Source organism: Penicillium paradoxum (genome assembly GCF_028828445.1).
Source record: "Penicillium paradoxum strain IBT 22861 chromosome Unknown utg000004l_segment0_segment0, whole genome shotgun sequence".
NCBI classification, from domain to species: Eukaryota; Fungi; Ascomycota; class Eurotiomycetes; order Eurotiales; family Aspergillaceae; genus Penicillium; species Penicillium paradoxum.
Window position 1 is genome coordinate 36579 of NW_026643182.1, and position 21838 is coordinate 58416.

A 21838-nucleotide genomic window follows, 5' to 3' on the forward strand; every position below is an offset into this window, starting at 1 on the left:
ATACCCATTCTTGCGACAAACCTAGCGGATTTTAACACGCTTCTCGATTGCCATTTGATATCGACTTTTTATTTGTTTGATGATATATCATTGTGGAGAGATATGATTTATTATGTGCTCCTCGAGTGCATGATGGGTTTGTTGCTCCCTGGTGCAATGTGTTAGAGTAGGCAGTCGTTGTTTGACCCACCAGAAACGTTGCTAGTGATATGTATTTAGAGTGAATCCGATTTTGATTTGATTTGATATTTCTTTTTGCTTCTCATCTAGAATTTAGAACCCGTAACTATACATTCAAATCGGATACATTCAGTAGCCATGCTATTTCAGTGCAATTTGCGGCTTTGCAATTTCATCCGCGATCTCGCCGGCACCTTCGCCTCCATCCTGAACGATGATGCCCAAAATCCAGACATTCACAGCAAAGAAGAATAGCCCCGCAAGGAACAGCCCGGGAACGAAGGAAGATAATCCTAGGAACTCAAGGTTGTAGCCTTGGTGCAGCCAGAGAGCCTAGATTTTTTGTCAGATTTTTAAGCGCTAGTGAAGCTATCGATTGCATCAGAGGAGTCAATCAATACATACCTGTCCAGCAATCCACAGAATAGCCGCTGAGATGCCCACCGTCGGCTTGCGGATGAGCGATGAAGAGGGAAGATAGAATGGAAGTAGAATCAGATACCACAGGAAATACTGGACGGCGTGAGCATATAACAAGACTGTCCGGAAGAAAAGTCACATACCTGACTTGTACAGACTTTGTTGAACGTGACAAATGTGAAAGTTTGCGCGAGCATGGCAGTAGTTAAGCTCTTTTTCGCCAAAGCGAGGGGCAAAGCAACAACCACGAGGATCAGCTGCGGAAGGAACGCCAGGGCCTCGAAGCGAGTTTCGGCACCACCGGCGGCAGACAGATACAGTAGAGTGCTGTAAGGAGAGAAATTGTGACGGTGGTCGATTCGAGTCAGATGGTGGAAGAAAGTGTGTTGGAGGAACGGTTGACCGTACTGCAGATACATGACGAGATTCAAACCCACGAAGCTGGCCAGCGCAGCAAGAGTAAGCTTCACTCGAGACGGAGTAATGAAGGCCAAAGCCTTTGACAGCAGGCCCGATGGAGCAGCCGCAGACCCATCGCGTTCGGCATCCCACCACCAGAGAATAGAGATGCCATATATGAACGGGTAAATTTTGAAATGCACGGCAAGTCCTAAGATAAGACCAGCCAGAACAGGCTTCTTCGTCAAAGTTGCCCACAGGAGTGCTGCAACAAGCACACCGAGTAGTCCTTCCGAGCTACCACGGGTACTGATATTGGCAACCATAGGATTCCACAGCCAAACCGCGGCAACATAACGCAACGCGCGCTCAACAGGGAAGCGATAACAGCGCACAAGAAGCTGCACAACAAGCCATCCAGCAAGGACATCGGATAAAGCAAACAATGCCTTGCCAAATGCGAAGGCCAGTGTTGACCAAGGCGCAGGACCTTCCCATGCAGTGGGGAGGAGCATCCACGCCAAAAGCGGCGTGTACCGGTAAGTATCACGAGCATAGGGCGACTCGCCCTTTGCAACGTAGCGTGCAGCATCGGTGAACACCATGTAGTCAATGTCGGTATATTTCATGACAGAGTGGGCATCCTGCCACCCTCCGTAGACCAGGAGAATGAGCCTAAGCGCGGCTGCGGCAATAAAGACTCGCGCTGGGGAGCCGAAGAGAGCCATTTCTTTCTAATTGGCCCTGCTTCTGGTAATTGTAAACGATGGATTAAAGATGACTAGATTGCCTTCGGCTAACTCGCATGATTGGTTTTGGTAAAGCCCTGAATGTATGTTGTGGCAGACTTGAGAACCCAACAAATCCTCTTCGGTGTAATATCTGTAGAGACTGTAGGTGCAAATTGATTCAATTCATCTCCATCCCATGCAATCTGTGGCTAAGTCATTCGCTGGATGTCTGGAACTTGCGTTCCCCCTTGACCCCGTGACCCCGCGGCGGATGGGCTGACTCAGCATGGTCCGTGCCCGTTCCCTGACGCCCGGTTGCCTAATTGGGTTCGGGAAATATATCCTCCGGTAGCTATTGCATTGGAAAACCGGCTTTATTTTCTGGCTCATCGACTATCTTGATCAGTTGGTGGCGGTCCAGACTACTTCTAGAGGATGCAACCCCACTCGTCTGATTTCTCTTTTTCTTCAATGACTGAGTAGCGGGGCAGACGATGTATAAGAACTGCGCATATGGAGTACGGAGGTAAGCTCTGCTCACCCAAAACCATGTACAATAACCGACAAGAATAGGTATTAAATAGCATCGTACTCCACCCAAAATCCTCCTCGAATAGGAATCTCCTATCATGCGTCTAACCCCACATGGTTCGGAACTAAGGCGAATGCCCAGGTGCCCAACAAAACTCAAATCCCCAGAGCGCAAAGTCCGGGGAAATGCGGGGGAGGCACATCCTCGATCCGCGGGAATTCGATCTAACCGATGTCTTCCAGATCCAAATGCCCAAGCCAAGTTCGATGTGATGTCATGCTCCTCGATCAACCACTCAGTACTCCGTACCAGTCACAACATCGATGCAGCCAACTCAGATGGTTCCCTTAATGCAAGCCACGAGAGGGGTTGAATTATTCGTGAATCCCCTGAGAGGTTCTTCCGAGGGTCTAGGCACCTTGGTTTCCGATAGCAATGCCGGAACGAAGTCCTTGTGGAAAATAAAAGATAGAGGGAGAGAGAAACTCCTTGAAGCCGGAACGTTTCATACCATTTGATACATTTGCATCCCGATCCATGTCTTGAGGCTTCGGCCATCACGCACGGTCTATATGACTAGGGAATGATACTATCTATCTCTGAGCGAGTGAGAATTTTGAAGAGAACTCAAACCCAAGTTCGACTGTGTTATAATCCGAGGAACATGGTCAATGGCTCTATTACGACCTGACCTCACTGTCACTAACTACACCGATAGCATCAAGCAAACAGGTTTATTAACAGACGGCCCGTGAAGTGCGAGATATAAGCACAACCCCTGCCAAGTCTGGGAAATTATCACTCGGGCCTGTGTCACTTTCAAGGTCAACTTGTGGACTTGTCGTGTAAGACGCCATCGTTCACTTTTGGAATTCGACTACCCAAATCAAGGCCACTGGCTTTGATAGGCCAGATGCTATCCGAGGATGAGAGCCGAAAGATCCGACAACCGAGAGAAAGTATAGAATTCAAACATGGCTAGTCTCGCCAATCAACCAGTTCAGTCCGCTGGAAACCACTCCCTGATTCGTTGATGCTGTCCATGTAAGAGAGAACATCACAGCAATGGATGACGATCCCCCACAAAAGGAACGAAGCTCCAGAATATAAACTTCATCGGCTCTTTTGATCCTCGGTATCTTTCATAGACATATGACAGCTGCATGGATCATGGCGTCGGACTATATAGATAGGGCTCTCTGCGTGTTCTTGTCTGCATTGACGATATCTTTAACCATGGCGAAAAGCATAGGACGATATATCATCGGGGGCAACCGAGGGTTTTTGAACCCAAAGCTGGAGGAAACTGAAACCTTCGTGGGCCCAATTACGAGAAAAGCCAAATTTCGCCGACATTGCAGGCGATTCTGGTGTATCTACCTCATTGGCAGTGTGGTCTTCTTGGCCATCTTCCTGCCTGTGTTGTAAGGCCGGGATCTATTCTCCTTCTCTATCTGGAACTAACCACACAAACACCAAAGCTTCCTAGTTGCCATTCCTGCCATCGCACGGCTTGTCATCAAGAATGCCGATTTACGGGTTGTCTCTGCAGCAGTGATGAACCCAACACCAGACACAGTGCGGATGTCACTCGAGACCAAAGTGAACTTGAAACTTGCGCTGGGCGTTCGACTTGATCCCGTAACTTTCGATGTATTCGTGCGTTCCTCCGGCCATGAGCACCCTTGGGCAGGAGTGAAAATCCCCGGGCAAACTATCAAGGGGAATTATTCCCTGATAGTCAATGATCAGTTGACCCCACTTCTCAATCAAACCACCTGGGAAACCTTCATTCGTGAAGCCGTCTTTCAGAAGGAAACATATCTATCGCTATATGCAGATGCCACTGGGTATCTTGGGGCTCTGAAAAACCATTTGACACTAGATAAAGATATCAAGATTCGAAGTAAGTCCTTGGATAGCAACGGAGTTCTATCATTCTCGCGCTAATATCGCAACAGCTTTAAACAAATTCGAAGGCTTCACTATCTCAGATAGCACACTCCTCATACCGGCAGCGGACGATGGAACCAACCTCATTGCGAATATTACGCTTCCAAACCCAAGCCCTCTCTCCTTTGAAGTTGGCACCCTTACCCTTGATCTCAAGGGTAGCGAGTCAGGCCCGATTATTGGCAACGCGACCGTCCGAAACGTCGTCCTGACACCAGGCAACAACACATTCCCGATAGCGGGCTTCCTTGACCTCAAGTCCACACTTGGCGGTCTCCCCAACCTTCTCGCCTCACAAGGAGCCACCCTGGAAAATGGAACTATGAGCCTAACAGCTGTAACGAGCTCTATCGTATACAATGGCACTTTCATTCCAGGCTACACCAACGTCCTCAAACAACTCCCCCTAGTTGCAAACGTGGGCATTGCTGACATCCTGAGAAACACGCTCAGCCACATGGGAATGGATGGCAACGTCAATCTGACAGAGGCAATGTCAACCCTCAGCGGCAGTTTGAAACGCAGGGGAGACCGAGATCCTGCGCAACTCGGCCCAGTTGGATACGGTGATGCATACAACCAAATCGCAAGTCTGAAACACAATAAACATGTTCAGAAGGTGTTGGAAGACGAGGATCCGGAAGAACGAGACGCTCTGATAGATTCGTTCGCTCGATATGTTGCTTCGCTATGAAGGTACATGGATATTATGAATGGAATTGAATTGAAATCCTGGCATTTCTGCCTCTTTCACCGTGAGCTCGTTCTTCGTACGGAGTATTTAGTCCGTAATTTGTTTATGTTGCGGAGTATTCGTCCAGACTTTGATTTAGGGATCATTAAGGGCTTGTTATGGGCACTGCGAGCAACGATCGTCACTCCGAAGCCAATTAAAGAGACGCAAATGAAAGGAATGAGAAAGGCCCGCATTCGACGCCGATCAATTCCGCTCCGTACTCCGTATGGATGTGCACGATCGGCTCCATTTGCCTCGATTTACGGAGTACGGAGTACGGAGTGCGAAGTACAATTCATCGGAATATGGCAGGGTGGACTGGCCCCCTTTTCGAAGGAGTATCAACGGAGTAATCGTACCCATCCCTACCTGCATGTACATAGGTATAGACCTGGCTAGTATCACAAAATTCCAACGACACTTCGAGTTAAGTAGAAGAAAGGATGAAAATATCGAAGTCATGCATTCATTTCCATATATGCCCTATGCTAACACGCTGGAGAAAATCAAAAAGATAGTCGAGAAAAATCACACAAGAGAAGAGAAGAGTGCGGGATAAATACTCAGTAGTAAGGTCCGCCGTTTACAAAGTACCCCGGATCGGCCATGGGATCGAAATACACTGGTTGTTCGTATTTCTGGCTCTTTTCATCGGGGGTCAACAAAGTCATTGTATCGTTACGCCCATCAATGTCATTGACAGTCCCCGGCCACAGATTGTTGTCACTCCAGCTGAGATACTCCCAGAGATACTGGCCGCCTGAATCATCGGTGAATGGAGTGGCGAGCGGGTCAAGGAACCCATTCTCGCTCATAGCCATAGTATCACGACCGGGCTCCGGGAATGTGAGCGGTACATCCCGATCATCCCGGCCAGCGGGATAAGAGCCACCAACAGGAGCCGAGGAGCCAGGGTTGGTGAGATCCTGTCCCCGCTTGCTAGCCTCGTACATTCGTGAGATGGCATCCAGCGACCGCTTGGCCGTATGACCAAAAGATTGCATACGGGCTAAAGTCATCATGGCGGTCTCTACCTGCGCCTGGCAGGACTCTATAGAAGCGCGCCGGTCATCCACTGTTGGATCGTTGAGGAACAGTCCTACCATCGGCACCATGGAAGCCTGGAAAGTCCACCAGACAGCATTCCAACCACACAGCTGGTTAAGCTGAGCCGTGGCAGCAATATTCTGAATAGATTCCTCGGCGACCTCGCGACATTTTTCAATCGCTGTGCGCTCCTCCGATCGCAATGCAATATAAGGCACACGGCGCATGGCGTAGTTGAGTAGGGTTGGTCGGTACAGAAGCAGTCGTTGATTGTAGTAGCGCCAGCGCATAACCGTGCGGACGGTATTTATTGACTCTGAGCAAGGCTCGTGGTCTTTCAGGACGGAGGGGAGGTTCTCCCACCATTCCAGGAGCTGCGCATCTGCGTGCGCCATTTCTTGGTGCTTGACTAACGGCGCCGCGGCGAGGGATTCTTGCACTTGTGTTGCGATCTTCGCGAAGCGGATGTTTTCTACCAGGGGGAGGATTTCGAGGACATTTTCCTATTAGACATCCATTAGCCAAATACCATTGGAGCCCAGAGAGGGGGAGATGACTTACCTTGTCCCGACAGAGAGGTGGTTTGACTGTAATGGTGGAGCCGATCCGACCCATGCTGGGCCGCCCCAGGGTCATGCAAGCCCAGGTATCCATACAGCACAAAGACCACCAGACACGGCGTTTAAGATCGATCGAGGCTAATTTTGCGGGGGTTGGCAGTTGGCGAGTCTCGGCAAACTCTTTGTGCAGCCCCAAGGCAGCCGCCATACGCAAGGCAGCGCCCATGACGGAGTATGCCAGATTCGGCTGGCTGATATAGTGGCAGTACCAGCCGCCCAGTAAGCCTAGGGCCTGGATAGTCTCAATATGGGAGCTACCCAAGGAGGTCAGACTCAGGTGACTCTTGCACCGCAGAAAATATGTCTGATGCGTTGTATCGTCGGGCCCAGTGGCTGCGATGCAGCCTAGGGCAAGGACAATGTTGAGCAACGCAAGCCAATGGTCATCTCTCCGGCGGCCGGTACAATAAGCCTCACGGAAGGACCGCTCATCGATCATGGGAGCGAAGGCTTGGAAATAAAGGAAATATCCATCGAGCATTTGCATCTCCGAAGGTGGAATCAAGGGTTGCGGGGGTGTGATAGGTGCGCGATGCGACCAGGCTGTTGGGTTCTCCCGTTCACTCGGGGGTGTTCGAGAGAAGTACGAGGCGCAGCCTGGATCTAGCCAGACGATGACTTTGATCACCGCTTGGATGGAAGACACACCCAAGTAAGATGAAGGCTGCCGTGCAGATAAGGACAACGCATTAACATCATCCGAGACGCCTTCTACTAGATCCGTGGAGCTGGCACTACGGCTATCCGGCAGTTCCTCTGGCATGGTCTGGAGAGCCTCGAGATTGTCGTCATCATTCGACAGAGGTGAAACATTTGCTTCCAGCGAAGCCGATGTAGCTGGTGATTCGGCATGATGTGACAGCCCGTGGAGGTGAGATGATCCCAACGCAGTTGTGAGCTCAAGGAGTTTCTCCCGCGGCAGATTAACTAAAGACTCCGGAGCGAAGTTTGGGAACAACTTCCCCAAGATACTTCGATACTCTTCCAAGGTTGTAGAGAGTTTCTCTACGTGCCTACATCAATTCTGGTGAGCTGAGTTATTCGGGCTGAAGTGGAGACCGAATGACTCACCTCCGCGATGGTCGCGGATCTGAATAGTGGCACTGATCCGACTTTTTATACCACCGACATGCCTCACAGGGCTTTTCGCCATCGCACTTGATCTTTCGATGACGACAAGATGTACAAGCACGCAAGGTTGTCACTCGGCGACTGATGGATTCCCGTCTTTCACTGGGAGCCCGGTTGCGGGCAGGAGTTGCTGCCGTCGGGTTCTCGAAACCCTCAAATGTATGGAACATTATTCTGAATTAGACGAAGAATTCAAACTGCATAGTCTGACCATGCGGCCGTCACTAGATGGGCGACATGAAGGTCAAAAGTGTCGTATGATGGTTGAAAGGAGAATGTTCAAGAGTCGAGGTTCACATGGCTGAAAGGTGGCAAGTCATATGTCCCTGTGAGAGCGCGAGAGCGAGATAAACCCCAAATTTAAAATGATTTAAAATGAGAAACGCAGAAACGAAGAAAAGAGAACTAAAACCGAAAGGAGATAGTCGAGAAAAAGAAATAGGCTGATCCGCCTAATCTCCCCGCATTTTTCTGATGCGTTTGACGAAAAAAAAAAAAACTCAGGTTTTACGCTCAGGTCCTATTGGCTAGTCGACGATGTGATTAGTTGGGAGCTAGTGGTCTCTGCGATTTGGGTGTGTCCTTAGGGGGAAAATGCGATGTCCTCGGAACCGGTAGGAAGCATTCTCAGCCTCTGATGATGTGAGCGTGCCAACTCCCGGCATATAAAGCAGCCAGGGTACGGGGTAGTTGGATGGGATTGCGAGTAATTGTCTACTCTTCTAAGCCGGCAAGTGCCACGCATAACCCAGGGGTTCATAGAGGGGGCATTCCAAGGCAATTTCGCTTCCTAATCCTCACACGCCACTGAATACAGAACGTGCATGGCAGGGTTGTGTGGCATGGATTCTCCAGAGAAGAGGGGAAATTTCCCCGGACGCAGTTTGGGGAATTAGCTGTAGTCTTCATCGAGCCCTGCAGATGGGACTAGCCGAAATTCTGGGGGAAATGACCAGTCTCCTCCGTCCTCCGTCCTCCGTATGGCAATCCCTACTTGGGGACATCAAATCCGATCCTCAAATTTCCTTTTGGCCGGAAAGTTAACCTGTGGTCTTCGCCAATTGACAGCCCAACCCTTCTCATTTCTTTGACGTCTGGGGGCTATAAACCATAGCGGCTCTATAGCTTTGACGCCTGACGCCTCCAATGAGCGAAGTTCCTCAATTGAGGGGGTGTGCTCATGTCTGCTTACCCATGTATCAGGAGGGGCAATGTACTCCGTACTCCGTCCTCCGACCTGATGTGCACATTGCACCTTGCCACTGGAAGGGGGGACGCCGAGGTAATTTCGCGCCATGGCTCGTTCCAGTCAAGGGCCCGAGATGGAGACACAGCGGTTAGAGGTTCCAACCCCTGATTTCCCCAGCTTTCCAAAATGGAGGCGAAGAAATCTAGAAAAGAGAGCCAAGATTATAGAATCCAAAAAGAAATATAAAGCCACTCTGCAGAGTGCACTCCATACGGAGTACGGAGTACTCCACGCTCCGATCAGTGATCCCCCGGGAAGTCAGGCAAGTCAGGCAAGTCAGGCAAGTCAGAAGGACATGCCAAGTCTAGGCGATGGGTCCCGAAGGATGCAGGACGCTCGTTGTCTGCCGAAGGCGGGCTCATTGGTTCGGTTCTAATGCATACTAACGGAAATTAGTTCAATCAGCTCAGGCACTGTGGATGTCCCAAATAAGCGGCCTGCAGAATGCACGAGCTGCTTTTGATATACGGAGTGCGGAGTACGGAGTGATCGAGCCGAAGTCCAGGTGCATCAGTCCAGGTGCAAACGATCCGAGTCCCAGTGCGCACTGCATAGGCTTATGGGCAAAAAAAGTTCGGATGTTGAGCTTGTGAGAATGAACAGGCTGATCCGGGTAATGTGCCGGGGCAACCAAAGCTCTTGGGTGGATCCATGGTGAACGTCCCCAAATCACAGAGGACGGAGGTAAAAGTACGACAGGTGGCCAGAGGTGGCCAGCCCTCCACGGTGGGGAGCGACTCATTTGCAAATTTCAAGTGTTTTATGGTATTTGAAAGACACAGATTGCAACAATACAGATCATGTGTTGCGCTAGTCCGCTTTCACCACGGAGTCCTCGCCTTGCCCAAAAGGGAAAGCGGGGGGGGGACGGGGTGCTCTCCGCCCTTATCGATAAGGACTGATTGTCTGGAACTGTATAAAGCTGGGGGATGCTAAAGCTACCCCTTTCATATTGCCAATTGCATCTCGAAATGACCAAGCTTGTGCAGTCTCTGTCTTCTGGCTGGTCCTTCAAGGACCGGGACACCGAGGAATGGCTGCCAGTGGCTACAGTCCCGTCCGTTGTACAGCAGGATCTCATTGATAACAAGAAGTAAGTTGTTGTTTCTCAGCCAAAATGGGCCCACCTTAACCTCAGTATGATTTCAACAGGCTCGATGATCCTTACATCGGATTCAAGGAATTGGATGCCCGCTGGGTTAACGAAAAGTCATGGGTTTACCGAAATAAGTTTGAGAAGCCATCTGCTCCAGCTGGATCATCCATAGTGCTTGTGTTTGATGGCTTGGATACCTTTGCCAAGGTCAAGCTGGATGGACAGGTGATCTTGGAGAGTGATAACATGTTTCTGGGTCACCGGGTGGATGTCACTAAAGCATTGGAAGCAGAGGGTGAGCATACGCTTGAGGTTGAGTTCGACTGCGCACTTCTCAAGGCGCGCGAACTCCGGGCTCAGGACACCAAGCATAAATGGGTTGGGTTCAACGGTGATCCCGCACGCATGGCTGTGCGGAAAGCTCAATATCACTGGGGTTGGGACTGGGGCCCAGTGCTGATGACTGCTGGCATCTGGCGGGCCGTACGCTTCGAAGTGTATGAAGCTCGTGTGTCTAATTTGTGGCCCCAAACCAAGTTGTCTGCAGACCATCAAACAGCTGAGGTGACAGCAGTCATCGAAGTGGAGAGCGTTGTTGATGGAGAATATACCGCCGAGCTTAGCTTAAGCTTACGAGGTAACGAGATTGCACGCCAGTCTATTTCAGTGTCTGGAAAGACCGCCCAGGTGACCTTCCCTGTCGAGCAGCCGGCTCTGTGGTGGCCCCATGGATACGGCGAGCAGACTCAGTACGAGGTTTCAGTGTCGCTGCGTCGCAATGATGAAGAAGTTGACCACACCTCTAAGAAGTTTGGTATCCGGACCGCAGAGGTGATTCAACAACCCGATAAGCATGGCAAATCCTTTTTCTTCCGAATCAATGGTATGGACATTTTCTGTGGCGGCTCGTGCTGGATTCCGGCAGATAGTCTGCTTCCTGCCATCAGTGCCGAGCGATACCGCAAGTGGATTGAGCTCATGGTTGCTGGCAGACAAGTGATGATCCGGTAAGTTTTGCTTTTGCTGTCGGGAAATGAGGGGTTAGCTAACCATGATTAAGCGTCTGGGGTGGTGGTATCTATGAAGACGACGCCTTCTACGAGGCATGCGACGAGCTTGGAGTGCTTGTTTGGCAAGATTTCATGTTTGGATGTGGAAACTATCCCACATGGCCCGAGATGCTCGAGTCTGTCCGCCAAGAGACTGTTTACAATCTGCAACGTATGCGCCACCATCCATCGATCGTGCTCTATGCTGGCAACAACGAGGACTATCAAGTTGCCGAGTCCGAGGGCTTGACCTACAACTACGAGGATAAAGACCCAGAGAGCTGGCTAGCCACAGATTTCCCGGCGAGGTATATCTATGAGAAGCTGCTCCCAGAGGTGGTGGCTGAGAACTCCCCCGACACGTTCTACCACCCGGGAAGTCCCTGGGGAGATGGCAAGATATCATCGGATACCACAGTTGGTGATATGCACCAGTGGAACGGTCAGTATCCCCGAAGATGATTCACGCGCTTCCGCTAATCACCAGAATAGTCTGGCACGGAACACAGGAGAAATATCAAATCTTCGATACTCTCGGTGGCCGATTTAACAGCGAATTTGGAATGGAGGCCTTCCCCCACATCTCCACAATTGACTACTTTGTCGAGAATCCAGAGGACAAATTCCCTCAATCCCACGTTATTGACTTCCACAACAAGGCCGACGGGCATGAACGAAGACTAGCAACATACCTAGTTGAGAATCTCCGGACCGCGACAGATCTCGAGGTATGACTAGCACCCTAGTAATTCATCACTTCCAAGCTAACATCTCCAGACCTATATCTATCTCACCCAGGTTGTACAAGCAGAGACTATGATGTTCGGCTACCGAGGCTGGCGCCGACAATGGGGCGACGAGCGACACTGTGGTGGTGCACTACTCTGGCAGCTGAACGACTGCTGGCCGACAATCTCATGGGCCATTGTGGACTATTTCCTCAAGCCTAAGCCAGCCTACTATGCAGTGAAGCGTGTTTTGAATCCGATAGCCGTTGGCGTACGACGCGAGCACCACGACTGGAGCGTGGCACACGCGCAGCCACCCAAGGCCAGTAAGTACGAGCTTTGGATCGCCAGCAATAAACCAGAAACAGTCCAAGGCAGTGTTGAGCTGCGATTCCTATCAGTCAACACAGGCCGGGATATTCGCGCGCCGATTGTGCGCGATAACATCACCATCACTGCAAATGGAACCACAGACATCATCACTGATGGGGTTCTCGACCACATCGCCGAACCCGAGCCGCATGTTCTCGCTGCCCGGCTGTGGGTAAACAACCAGGTCGTAGCCCGAGATGTCGACTGGCCACAACCATTCAAGTATCTCAATTTGTCAGAGCGACAGCTGGATGTTAGACGTCAGTCTGGGAAATCGGGAGAGACACTGTTGGTGATCAACGCCCGGAAGCCAGTCAAGTGTCTTGTTTTCGAGGAGCAAGAGGGTGTCCACCTTGCGGACAACGCTATTGATATTGTCCCAGGTGATGAGCAGACTGTCACAGTGACTGGTCTTGGAGACAAGCCTCTAAGGTACCGATACCTCGGCCAAGAATCCGTTGGAGTTGTTCAATAAATAGACACTCCACTCCATGACAGTCCACAGGGAGGGCTCATGTCAACAAAGAATGAAAATTAGAATATGTAACTCCATAGCAATCCATGCACCTTTTCAATGATCAAACAAAGGCATAATAAGGGAGTTTCCAAAACCCGAAACGCTCGAATGAGTGGATCGGCGATCTCATATCTTATCGTTGCGCGGAGATCAACTTGCAACTTAACCACCTCCAACTTTTTTGCCGATGGGTACTAAACGCTCCTGGGAAGGCCAGCCACTCGAGCTACATCCTAAAGATACCATCATGGCCGAAGCAGAGTCATCAGCTCCATCGGTTCTATCAATCTTTGAGAACTTTCGCGACGAGCTGGACGAGCACCATGACCGACGCGAGCGAATTATCAAGAAGAGTCGCGACATTACCGCTCTGAGCAAGAAGATGTATGCCTTCGCTTCTACCCTGGCGAGCAATAGCTAACTGGGATGCTTCCAGTATCTTCGCCCTTCAGCGAGTCCGCGCAACAAATCAACCCCTCCCACCTAAAATCGCCCAAGAAAACCAAGCCCGCTTCGACCAAATCCATGAGCTCTTCCAAGCTGTCGTCCCCGAACAACTCGGCATAAATGGCTGGCGATACCAACGCCAAATCAGCGCCGGAATCCAAGAATTCATCGAAGCACTATCCTTTGACCACTACCTGCGCACGCAGACGCTTATCACCCACGCCGAATGCGCCGCCCGCATCCCATCGGAGATCCTCGTCTCAGAAGAGGACTACCTGATGGGTCTGTTCGATCTCACCGGAGAAATGATGCGCTTCGCGGTGCTATCACTGAGCTCTGGGAATGCAGCAGCTACCAAGGCGGACAGCACAGAAGGTGGAAGCAAGAGGCCGACACTCGCTCCATCACAGGGTGACATTGTGGTTGATCTACGTGCGATGCGTGCAGGCTTCGAAGCTCTCACTGTGCCCCGGCGGCATTTCATGTTCCGAGACCTGGCGAAGAAGATGGAGGTTATGCAGAACAGTGTGGAGAAGGTTGAGCGGGCGGCGTATGGAATTCTCGTGCGTGGAAGTGAGAGGCCGAGTGGTTGGACACCTGATCTGTCGGCCCCTGTGGAGGTGTAATCTCACTAAACAAAAGGCCTGCTTGATTCTGCCGAGGTCTCCATGTATCCAGCAACGATCAATGGCGTATTTCAAATGACAGCGGTAATCCATCTCTGTGATGTATATTCCCAGCGTAGGGATAGCTTTCCATGGGCCAGGAACCACTCATTTCCACCTAACTCCCGAGGTCGATACTCAGGTCTTCCTCGTTTCAACATATCCCATAGACCCACAATCGACGTGTCTCTACATTTCCCTCTAAAAATAACATATATTCATATTGACATTGCTATACCGATGGGGAGCATGTTGCGTCACAGTGACATCACGAGTTGGTAAAGACAGTGAAAACAATTGTAGAGACAACCGCCAAGATGACATAGGTGTAAACAAAAAGGAAAGACCAGGCATTGCCAATCGCCGGGATAAAAATAAAACGCCCTCGTGAAACGATCGTGTCACCCATATCTCATATCACCACAACCGTGGCAATGTTGACTTTCAAGGACCAAGATCAGACCGGCGAGCGCGGGTTCTCATCCTCGGAGAGGATACCCTGCGAAATCAAATCTTCAGGCTGTGGCCGGTTCTGAATCTTGTGTTCGAGATTATCGGCCAGCATGTGCTTCTCAAGCTCGCGGGCGTGGGCCTGTAGTGCTGGAGCGGCGGAGGATGCGGGGAGGATGTTGCCTTGGCGGGTGTTAGTATACATCGAGATGGATTTTGGAATAGAGTCAGTGATATAGCGGATGGAAGATCAGAAATTAAAGAGAGAAAAAAAAAAAAAAAAGAAAAAGAGAATCGTACGTTCGATCAACTCATCTTTCTCGGGCCTCTTCTCTAGATTCTTCTTCAAGTTGTCTGTAGCACGCTGGCGATCGAGCTCCTGGCGAGCGTATTGAAGGGCTCTGTCGTTATATTAACAATCACTACACCCAAGCGATTCATGGGAATAGGCTCAGGAGCACCCACGGAGCTACATTGGTGTCCAGCAAGATGTGGCGGTCCTTCAGGTCCTGCATTTCCGGGCGGGTTTGAAGGTGTTTCTCTAACGAGTTGCGACGCTCGTGGGTGGGAGGAAGGGTCTGTTCAATAGAGGACATTATCACAGCTAACGATTGGGGTCAGATGGGTAAGAGTTGAAATCGGTAAGAAGGTGGTAAGAAGCAAAGTGGTGAGTTGAAGTAGAAAGTCAAGTGATTCCTGTCCCACGGGACCACGCGGGGAAATCCAACGGCGATCTATCACGTCTCTCCAGGGCTACAGAACAACACACACTCAAATAACAAGCGAAGTAATGGATTTACTGGAATAAACTGGAATAACCTGCGAGACTAGTAAATCATGGAAAGAGAAAAGAAAATCCATCATACCATATCCCAGTCTGAAAATAGCAACCGTCTCAACGTTTCCGCAATTCGACGACCTCTCATCTCCATCCCCTAGACAAGGAAAGGGTGAAGGGGAACAAAGGGGAGTACGGGCTTTCTGAAACAGACATATCCAAGCAGCGCATCACAGCCGCGGATTTAATCCACCATGGGATTCATGTCCTTTCGTGTCCAAGGTCCGATCATGCCGGGATTCTGGAAGGATTTATGCCGGGGGAAGAGGGGAAACACACTCTGCAGGCAGCCACAGCAAGACAGATCCAGGTCCAGATCCCTGCATTGAGGGGAGTATCGTAGTTCTGCAAAGAGAAAAAGAGAGACACCCTGTCTGGTTCTGGATGCATTGGTTCACAAAACACTCGGGTCGACTGCCATCAAAGAGATGATTTGGAGTAGACCATTCTGCTCATGACAATCAAGGAACCCAGAGCTTACCCCGGCCACGAGCATTGCCTCGTGCACCTCGCGAAGACCCACCACGGCGGCCATTGGACGAGCGACGAGAGCCTCCCGAGTTACCGCGGGTAGCGTTGGCGGTACCTTGTTGAATGTTCAAGTCTACCGCAGGTGCCTTAGCTGCACCTCCTAGGGATCGGCTGAACGAATCCGGGTCAATGGGCTGGGTTGGCACTTCCACGGTAACAATAGGCTCAACAGGAGGGGGGGCAGCCTTGGGGGCAGCCTTGCGCTGAGCTCCACCACGTGAGCCACCTCGGGGGGTTCCTTTACCACGACCACGGGGGACAAACACCAACTCATCCTCGTCGCTCTCTTCCTCGTAAGACAACAATGTCTTGGGTTCGGCGGGTTGTGTCTGGGTTTTCTCAACGTATTTGCAGCGATTTTTGTACTCGCGCTCCTCGTACTGGATAGCAGTGCGCAGCTGCAGAATGTTCTTGACACCAATGCCAAACTTCTGAGCCCACACCTGGGTGGCTCGGTCGTTAGAGATAAGAATGCAGGTCTTAGCGGAGTTCTCAGCATCGGGGCCGGTATGCAAGCGCCAAAGCAGAGCGCTCAGCAATGGGCGCAAAGCGGGCGGCGCGGTCGGGATGACGGATCCGGAGACAGTACGCTGGTGATTAGCAGACTTGTTCTTGCTCTTGTCAGTATTCGTTCTTGTTCCGTTACTGGAGCCATGCTGGGCGCAATCAGGGCTAGTGCGAGAGCTGCGGGAGGATGTGCGCGAGCCAGGTCCACTGGGGGTGCCGACGGAGGTGATCGACGCAGCCTCCGGGTCCTTCTTGAAGTTCAGCTTGGACAAAAGCATTTGCGACAGATCATCCGGCTCGTTTTTGGTCGAAGTCTCATTGGCGCTGGGTTCGATCGCTGGCCCACCATTGGGGATTGCATTATCGGGTACCTCGGGCTCCTCCTCGAATTCCGGAAGGAAGAATTTCTCCGCCTCCTCCCAGCGCTCATATTGTTCCATAGGACCCTGGAGAACAACTCGGTCGGCGGCGATATGATCTTTGCCAGAGGTAACCCGGTCGAGAAAGCGCACTGCCTCGCGAGCATTGATGGCGACCTGCGATCCCGCCCGCTTCAGCGCATGGAGTCGTTCGAGGGCTGATCGGATAATAATGGTTAGACTGAAATTCTTTGCAAGGAAGATAATCAAGCTCTATTCAACAATCAAATACTCACTGTAGAGAGGAACCACGAGATCGATGGCGCCGTTGGTGGTCCATTTCTTAATTTCGCTAATGTTGGTGGACAAGGCCGTCTCGTCCACAGCACAATGAAAGACCTTGCGTCCGGTCGACATGGCGGATGATGAACGAATGTGTTTGAAGTGAGTGAGAGATTACAGGGCAGGGACCGCCCTATATCGGAAAACTAGAAGTGTAGACAACCGCGTCTGAATCGCCCGGTCAGCACGGGCCTAGAGCTGAGGAAGGAGGTTTGACGATGGAGGGACACGGGAATGTGGGGGTGGGTGGCAGATATTGGTCGATGCCGCCATGATTTTCACTCACGATGAGAAGCCAGTTGACAGAAGTTTCCATCTGCAGCATCTTTGTAACAATACAGTCTGCTGGGGTGGGCCAAAGAAAGCGCCTTCAGAATCGATGCGATGGGCAGAGAAACCTCCAGTCGGAGATGTGCTGACTAAGCGATTTCAGGAACAGGCGGGAATTAATGAGAGAAGTGAGGGTTTCTATATCTTTAGACGAAGTATACAATCTAAAAGTAGAGAAACAGGGAGATACGGAGATATAGAGATATAGAGAGGGGGAAATGTTGAGGAGAGCTTCCCCCAGTCATGCCGCCTATGATTTCACCTTCTTGATAAGGCCATCTGCTTCCTTGACTCGTTGCGCCCACTCACTGGGTTCATTGTTCGGATTAGTACTAGTAGCAACTACCGGGATAGACTGGGTTATGCACTTACGTCCAGCTGCCGTCATATACCCGACGCAGATTTGGGTCGCCGTATTCCGCCTCACCCAGGGCTGTCTCAATGATCGAAGCAGTCACGCCAGTGCCGCACGAGCTGATGATCGTTTGGTTGAGGTCCACCTTATGCTCTTCAAACACCTTCCGCAGATCTTCGGCAGGGAGATAAGTTTTGGTTTCGGGGTCCAGAAGTTCTTGGAAGGGAATGTTCTTGGAGCCAGGAAGGTGGCCAGATGGGAGGCCAGGGCGCGGCTCCGGGTCTATACCAGCCCACCGACCGTAGGAACGGGCATCGAGGATTTCAACTTCCTCTGCGCCTTCTTTGCCGTAGTCCAAAGCCAGCTCCTTCATCTCACGGAAGGAAATCACCAATCGCGAATCGTAGGTCGGGACGGAGTACTTGGATTTCTCCACTGGCGCAGGCTCGCCGCTCTCGGTCGGAAGACCTTCTTGAACCCAGAGACGGTAGTTGTTGAGGATATGGACATTGGGGTGGCCGAAGACACGCAGAGTCCAGCCTACGCGGGGTGCGCTAAATATGCCCAGCTCGGCAGTGTCATAGACCACTATCTCGTCGTCACGACGAATCCCCAACTCGCTCATAGCCTCAGCAAAGGTCTCACAGGTAGGAAGCATGTGTGGGTAGGGTGAATCTGGGTCTTTGACGGCATCAAGGTCGAAAAACCGGGCCTGGGGAATGCGTGAGTTACGGAACGACTCAATACCCTTGCGACCCTCTGGGTCGTTCGGCATGAACCATGCTGCGCAGAGAGGAATCACGCGCGGGGACGTTGAGATTTTGGTCGGTGGGTTCTTTTTGAGTGCTTCATTCAGCTCCTTCGGTGTCACTAGATACGAGGAAAAAGAGACATTGCGCTGGGCATGGAGCCCTGTGGAGATGGACATGTTGGGGCGGAAGAGACGAGCAGGAGCAAAGGATCGAATGGCTGTGAATGCCATGGTGAGGAGGAGAGAACCTTTAAAGCAAACCAATATACATAACGAGGCCAATCGTCAAATGTAATACCTAGAGCAGAAGCAAGAGCAATAAGGGGAGTGCTATTGCATGAGCGTGGAATGGCGTGTGGTGCGGAGAAGCACTCTCATGTGATAAGCTTATCAATGCTTTCCCTCGGTGGATCGCGCTCTCCCTCCCTTCACCTCTTTAGCTTGGCGCTTTTTTTCCATCCACCATGAAGGTTGCCATTAAAGAATGGAATGCCGTTGCTACTTGGCATTGGGATATCCCCGAGGATGAAGTGTGTGGTATCTGTCGTGTCCAATTCGATGGCACCTGCCCTACCTGCAAATTCCCTGGCGATGACTGTGCCCTTGGTAAGTGTCTGCTTTTTGGTGTGCCAATCGCATACATATGTACTAAACTCTGACCATGATGTCTTTTGCAGTACAAGGAAAATGTAACCACGCGTTCCACATGGTAAGACTGCACAGTGGGCGTCTAAGCTAGGATAGAACTGATCAATATTTGGGACAGCATTGCTTAATGACCTGGATTGACCTGGAGACTTCCAAGGGATTATGTCCAATGTGCCGACAAAGTATGCTTCTTTTGTTGTTTTCCCCCTCTGTGGATACCAAGCTAATTGCTCCTAGAATTCGAGTTCAAGGGCAAGGAATAATGGCCTTGATCTGTGTTTGTCTTCTCGTGATTATCAAGGTGTTGCCGGACTAATTGGAGATACCCTTTCGCGTTGTTTTCCCTAGTCTTCTTTTCTTTGGCGTGCAAACTTATAGTGCATTATTAGATCTTGTTATCGACTGAGCATCACAATAATACTGTGGATGTGATCAATTGATCAACGCCGGAGTGGACCCTATCCCGGAGCAGCTCATACTTTGAGTTTGCAAAGGCCCGAGTGGGAAAATATATCAACCAGCGGTAGCTATATATGTGTGTGTATATGGACACGGTAGGTGATTCGATGTATATGCATGTATACAAAAAGGAGGCTTAGCTCCTGTGAGAAATATGCATGGCCTAAAGCGTAGAACGCTCGGGCTAATGCACGACTTCACCCACTCCCAACGGTGAGCAGGGATAGGACTTACTGCGCATTTCTCTATAACAATACCCCAATATGTGCTTAGATGCTTTCAACTCTTCTTAGCTCCCTGCCTACCGAGAAAGAAAAAGAAAGGGTTCTCTGCCTCATGACTTGTAGGCTTCTAAACGTTAAGGCTTATGAAGTCTTGCTTTTGGTCTTATCCTATAGAACTTGGTCGCTAGAACCCGTCCGGAAAGCGGACTAAGCCCACATAAACCCCGGGGCCCGGCAACACTGATCCCAGTTTAGTTTGAAGCTGTGGGTCCTGTCGTCTTAGATCGAAGCTCAAACGCGGTGACATATATTTTAGAACCCCGTTCTACCTACATGTAGGTATTCTAGGTCAGGACTCAGACTTCACGGGATTCTACTTTCCATCATCCTTTTGATGCCTTTCTCGCAGGGGCTTAGAATTCAAAAAAGTAGTTCCATTCTACAGAGCGACAGAATTGATAATGTGCTGCTTGAATGCCAACCAGGTATATCACAGGCACTAAATGCGCAATTATGGCCTTAGGCAGCAGGTTGCCTGAGGCTGTGAAACTATGCAAACACTGCAAAGACTCCCCCGGGCCACAGCTATGTTTCATCTAATCATCACGTGGCACTATCGATAAGCGGCTCTCCGCACGCGATACGGAACCTCATCCTATCTGAAGCTCCTCTCCAAAATGATGTAGCCCCAGCCTATGGAGATGTCTCTGAACACTTCTCCCCACAATCCTACCCTATCTTCCTCTTCTTCCCGACAGTCTCTGCGCAAAGAATCATCCTCGTGGCCAGAGACCGCCTCTTCGCGACCAAGCGATCGACAGCCACGAGGACAACTGCCAGAGGGCCATCCACCAACGGACGAGACTCATCAATCCCCAGAACCAATTGGATCCCCGCACCAAGATGCAGCTCTGGATGAAACTGAATCCCATATCGAGGAAGTTCAAGAGCAACAATCCCCTTCTCACCTCGCATTTCAACCATTCTTCACTTTGATCGAAGACGCCCATAACTCAGATTACCATCACCCGACAGTTCATTACATATTCTCTGACGATGACACCGATATTGTGACAGAGGCAGCGCTGCGGAGCTTAGCTACACAACAAGAGGCCCTATCGGATTCCAAGAAAGACCAGATCGCGCAGACACAAGCATCCAATGCTCAACACGAGATCGAAGCCTCCTCTGGTTCAGACCCGGCCAAGACTACCTTACTCCCGCCTCCTGTTCCCGGTGTACGAGAGAACTATGTCATCCTCGACATAGAGCCCTCACGAGTCACCCCCGATATAGCCCAGACAACCCCGGGAACCGAACTGGCACCAGGGAAAGGCGGCAGTGGCACGAAGTCCCTATCGTCATCACCGGCAAACCTCTCTGGGATTCCACAAGAGCAGGGCCATCTATCTCCACAGTACCACGTCACCGCAGCGCAGAGCTTCTCGTCAGAATGGCAAGTCCTCAACACGGAAGTGGTACCGGCACCCACCTTTGAGAACGGCAGCCCTGGCGCATTACCGGGGCATGGATTAATGTTGAAGATCAGAGGCACTGGTGGGCTACCCATAAATGTGGGCGGGAACGATAGAGAGGGCAAGCTTGAGGAGATGATGGATCAATTTGCCAAGCGGATGAGCGAGCTGCAGATAGTGATTGATGCTGCGGAGGCTGCGGATCTAAAAGATCTAAAAGGAGAGCATGAAGAGGAAATTGTGCAGCACCCCTTCTCACCGCACTCAGGCGAAGAAATCATCCAACGCCAGGGGGATCATGAGGCGTACGCTGTAGAAAGTGAAGCAGACATGCAACCCTCCTGATGATTGACTATTATTGCTTTTGGCGCATTGCGGGTGAAACATGGGCGTCAGCATTCCAGTTGGTTTACAAACAGGCTAGTCTGATGAATCTCGTGAATATATTTCAAGCATAATAATACCCAACTCATCTCGGATGATCAGTTATTGTAGTAAGATCAAATCGCACATCCGTATAAGAGTATCAATGTAGCCAAATGAAATAAAAACGCCAAGTAGTCACCGTTCTATGGGGACTCTCACAAAAGAATACATACAAGAGAATGACCAACCCACACTGTTTTCTCAGCCAAGAACTCCAACCCAGAGTGAAAAGCCCAGCGGGTATCGGGTATCAAAAAGGGACAGTAAATAA

The 21838-nt window shown here is 50.7% G+C and overlaps 10 protein-coding genes across 10 annotated transcripts; 5 read left to right on the forward strand and 5 right to left on the reverse strand.

The window, feature by feature from the left end:
- Positions 1–321: 321 nt before the first annotated feature.
- N7457_003793 (glycosylphosphatidylinositol-alpha 1,4 mannosyltransferase I) lies at positions 322–1727 on the reverse strand (the record flags this gene model as incomplete). The annotated part of the gene is made up of 3 exons (XM_057174838.1): positions 322–513; positions 586–693; positions 744–1727. 3 exons carry the CDS (start codon positions 1725–1727, stop codon positions 322–324), a joined length of 1284 nt encoding a protein of 427 aa, XP_057031885.1.
- A 1771-nt stretch (positions 1728–3498) lies between these two features.
- On the forward strand, positions 3499–4909 carry N7457_003794 (DUF3712 domain-containing protein; the record flags this gene model as incomplete). The annotated part of the gene is made up of 3 exons (XM_057174839.1): positions 3499–3686; positions 3744–4168; positions 4224–4909. 3 exons carry the CDS (start codon positions 3499–3501, stop codon positions 4907–4909), a joined length of 1299 nt encoding a protein of 432 aa, XP_057031886.1.
- A 605-nt stretch (positions 4910–5514) lies between these two features.
- Positions 5515–7919, reverse strand: N7457_003795 (uncharacterized protein; the record flags this gene model as incomplete). Its single annotated transcript, XM_057174840.1, has 3 exons — positions 5515–6501; positions 6560–7631; positions 7690–7919. The coding sequence occupies 3 exons, from the start codon at positions 7917–7919 to the stop codon at positions 5515–5517; spliced, it is 2289 nt and encodes a 762-aa protein (XP_057031887.1).
- A 2050-nt stretch (positions 7920–9969) lies between these two features.
- Positions 9970–12718, forward strand: N7457_003796 (beta-mannosidase; the record flags this gene model as incomplete). The annotated part of the gene is made up of 5 exons (XM_057174841.1): positions 9970–10091; positions 10151–11101; positions 11155–11585; positions 11636–11871; positions 11921–12718. 5 exons carry the CDS (start codon positions 9970–9972, stop codon positions 12716–12718), a joined length of 2538 nt encoding a protein of 845 aa, XP_057031888.1.
- Positions 12719–12947: 229 nt separating this feature from the next.
- Positions 12948–13833, forward strand: N7457_003797 (translin family protein; the record flags this gene model as incomplete). The annotated part of the gene is made up of 2 exons (XM_057174842.1): positions 12948–13144; positions 13197–13833. 2 exons carry the CDS (start codon positions 12948–12950, stop codon positions 13831–13833), a joined length of 834 nt encoding a protein of 277 aa, XP_057031889.1.
- A 496-nt stretch (positions 13834–14329) lies between these two features.
- Positions 14330–14918, reverse strand: N7457_003798 (RPEL repeat-containing protein; the record flags this gene model as incomplete). Its single annotated transcript, XM_057174843.1, has 3 exons — positions 14330–14505; positions 14623–14723; positions 14788–14918. The coding sequence occupies 3 exons, from the start codon at positions 14916–14918 to the stop codon at positions 14330–14332; spliced, it is 408 nt and encodes a 135-aa protein (XP_057031890.1).
- A 703-nt stretch (positions 14919–15621) lies between these two features.
- On the reverse strand, positions 15622–16974 carry N7457_003799 (uncharacterized protein; the record flags this gene model as incomplete). Its single annotated transcript, XM_057174844.1, has 2 exons — positions 15622–16775; positions 16854–16974. 2 exons carry the CDS (start codon positions 16972–16974, stop codon positions 15622–15624), a joined length of 1275 nt encoding a protein of 424 aa, XP_057031891.1.
- A 505-nt stretch (positions 16975–17479) lies between these two features.
- N7457_003800 (sulfurtransferase) lies at positions 17480–18566 on the reverse strand (the record flags this gene model as incomplete). Its single annotated transcript, XM_057174845.1, has 2 exons — positions 17480–17537; positions 17602–18566. 2 exons carry the CDS (start codon positions 18564–18566, stop codon positions 17480–17482), a joined length of 1023 nt encoding a protein of 340 aa, XP_057031892.1.
- A 233-nt stretch (positions 18567–18799) lies between these two features.
- On the forward strand, positions 18800–19299 carry N7457_003801 (anaphase promoting complex subunit 11; the record flags this gene model as incomplete). Its single annotated transcript, XM_057174846.1, has 3 exons — positions 18800–18941; positions 19013–19044; positions 19102–19299. 3 exons carry the CDS (start codon positions 18800–18802, stop codon positions 19297–19299), a joined length of 372 nt encoding a protein of 123 aa, XP_057031893.1.
- Positions 19300–20361: 1062 nt separating this feature from the next.
- On the forward strand, positions 20362–21486 carry N7457_003802 (uncharacterized protein; the record flags this gene model as incomplete). The annotated part of the gene is made up of 1 exon (XM_057174847.1): positions 20362–21486. The coding sequence occupies one exon, from the start codon at positions 20362–20364 to the stop codon at positions 21484–21486; it is 1125 nt and encodes a 374-aa protein (XP_057031894.1).
- Between the last annotated feature and the right edge of the window lie 352 nt (positions 21487–21838).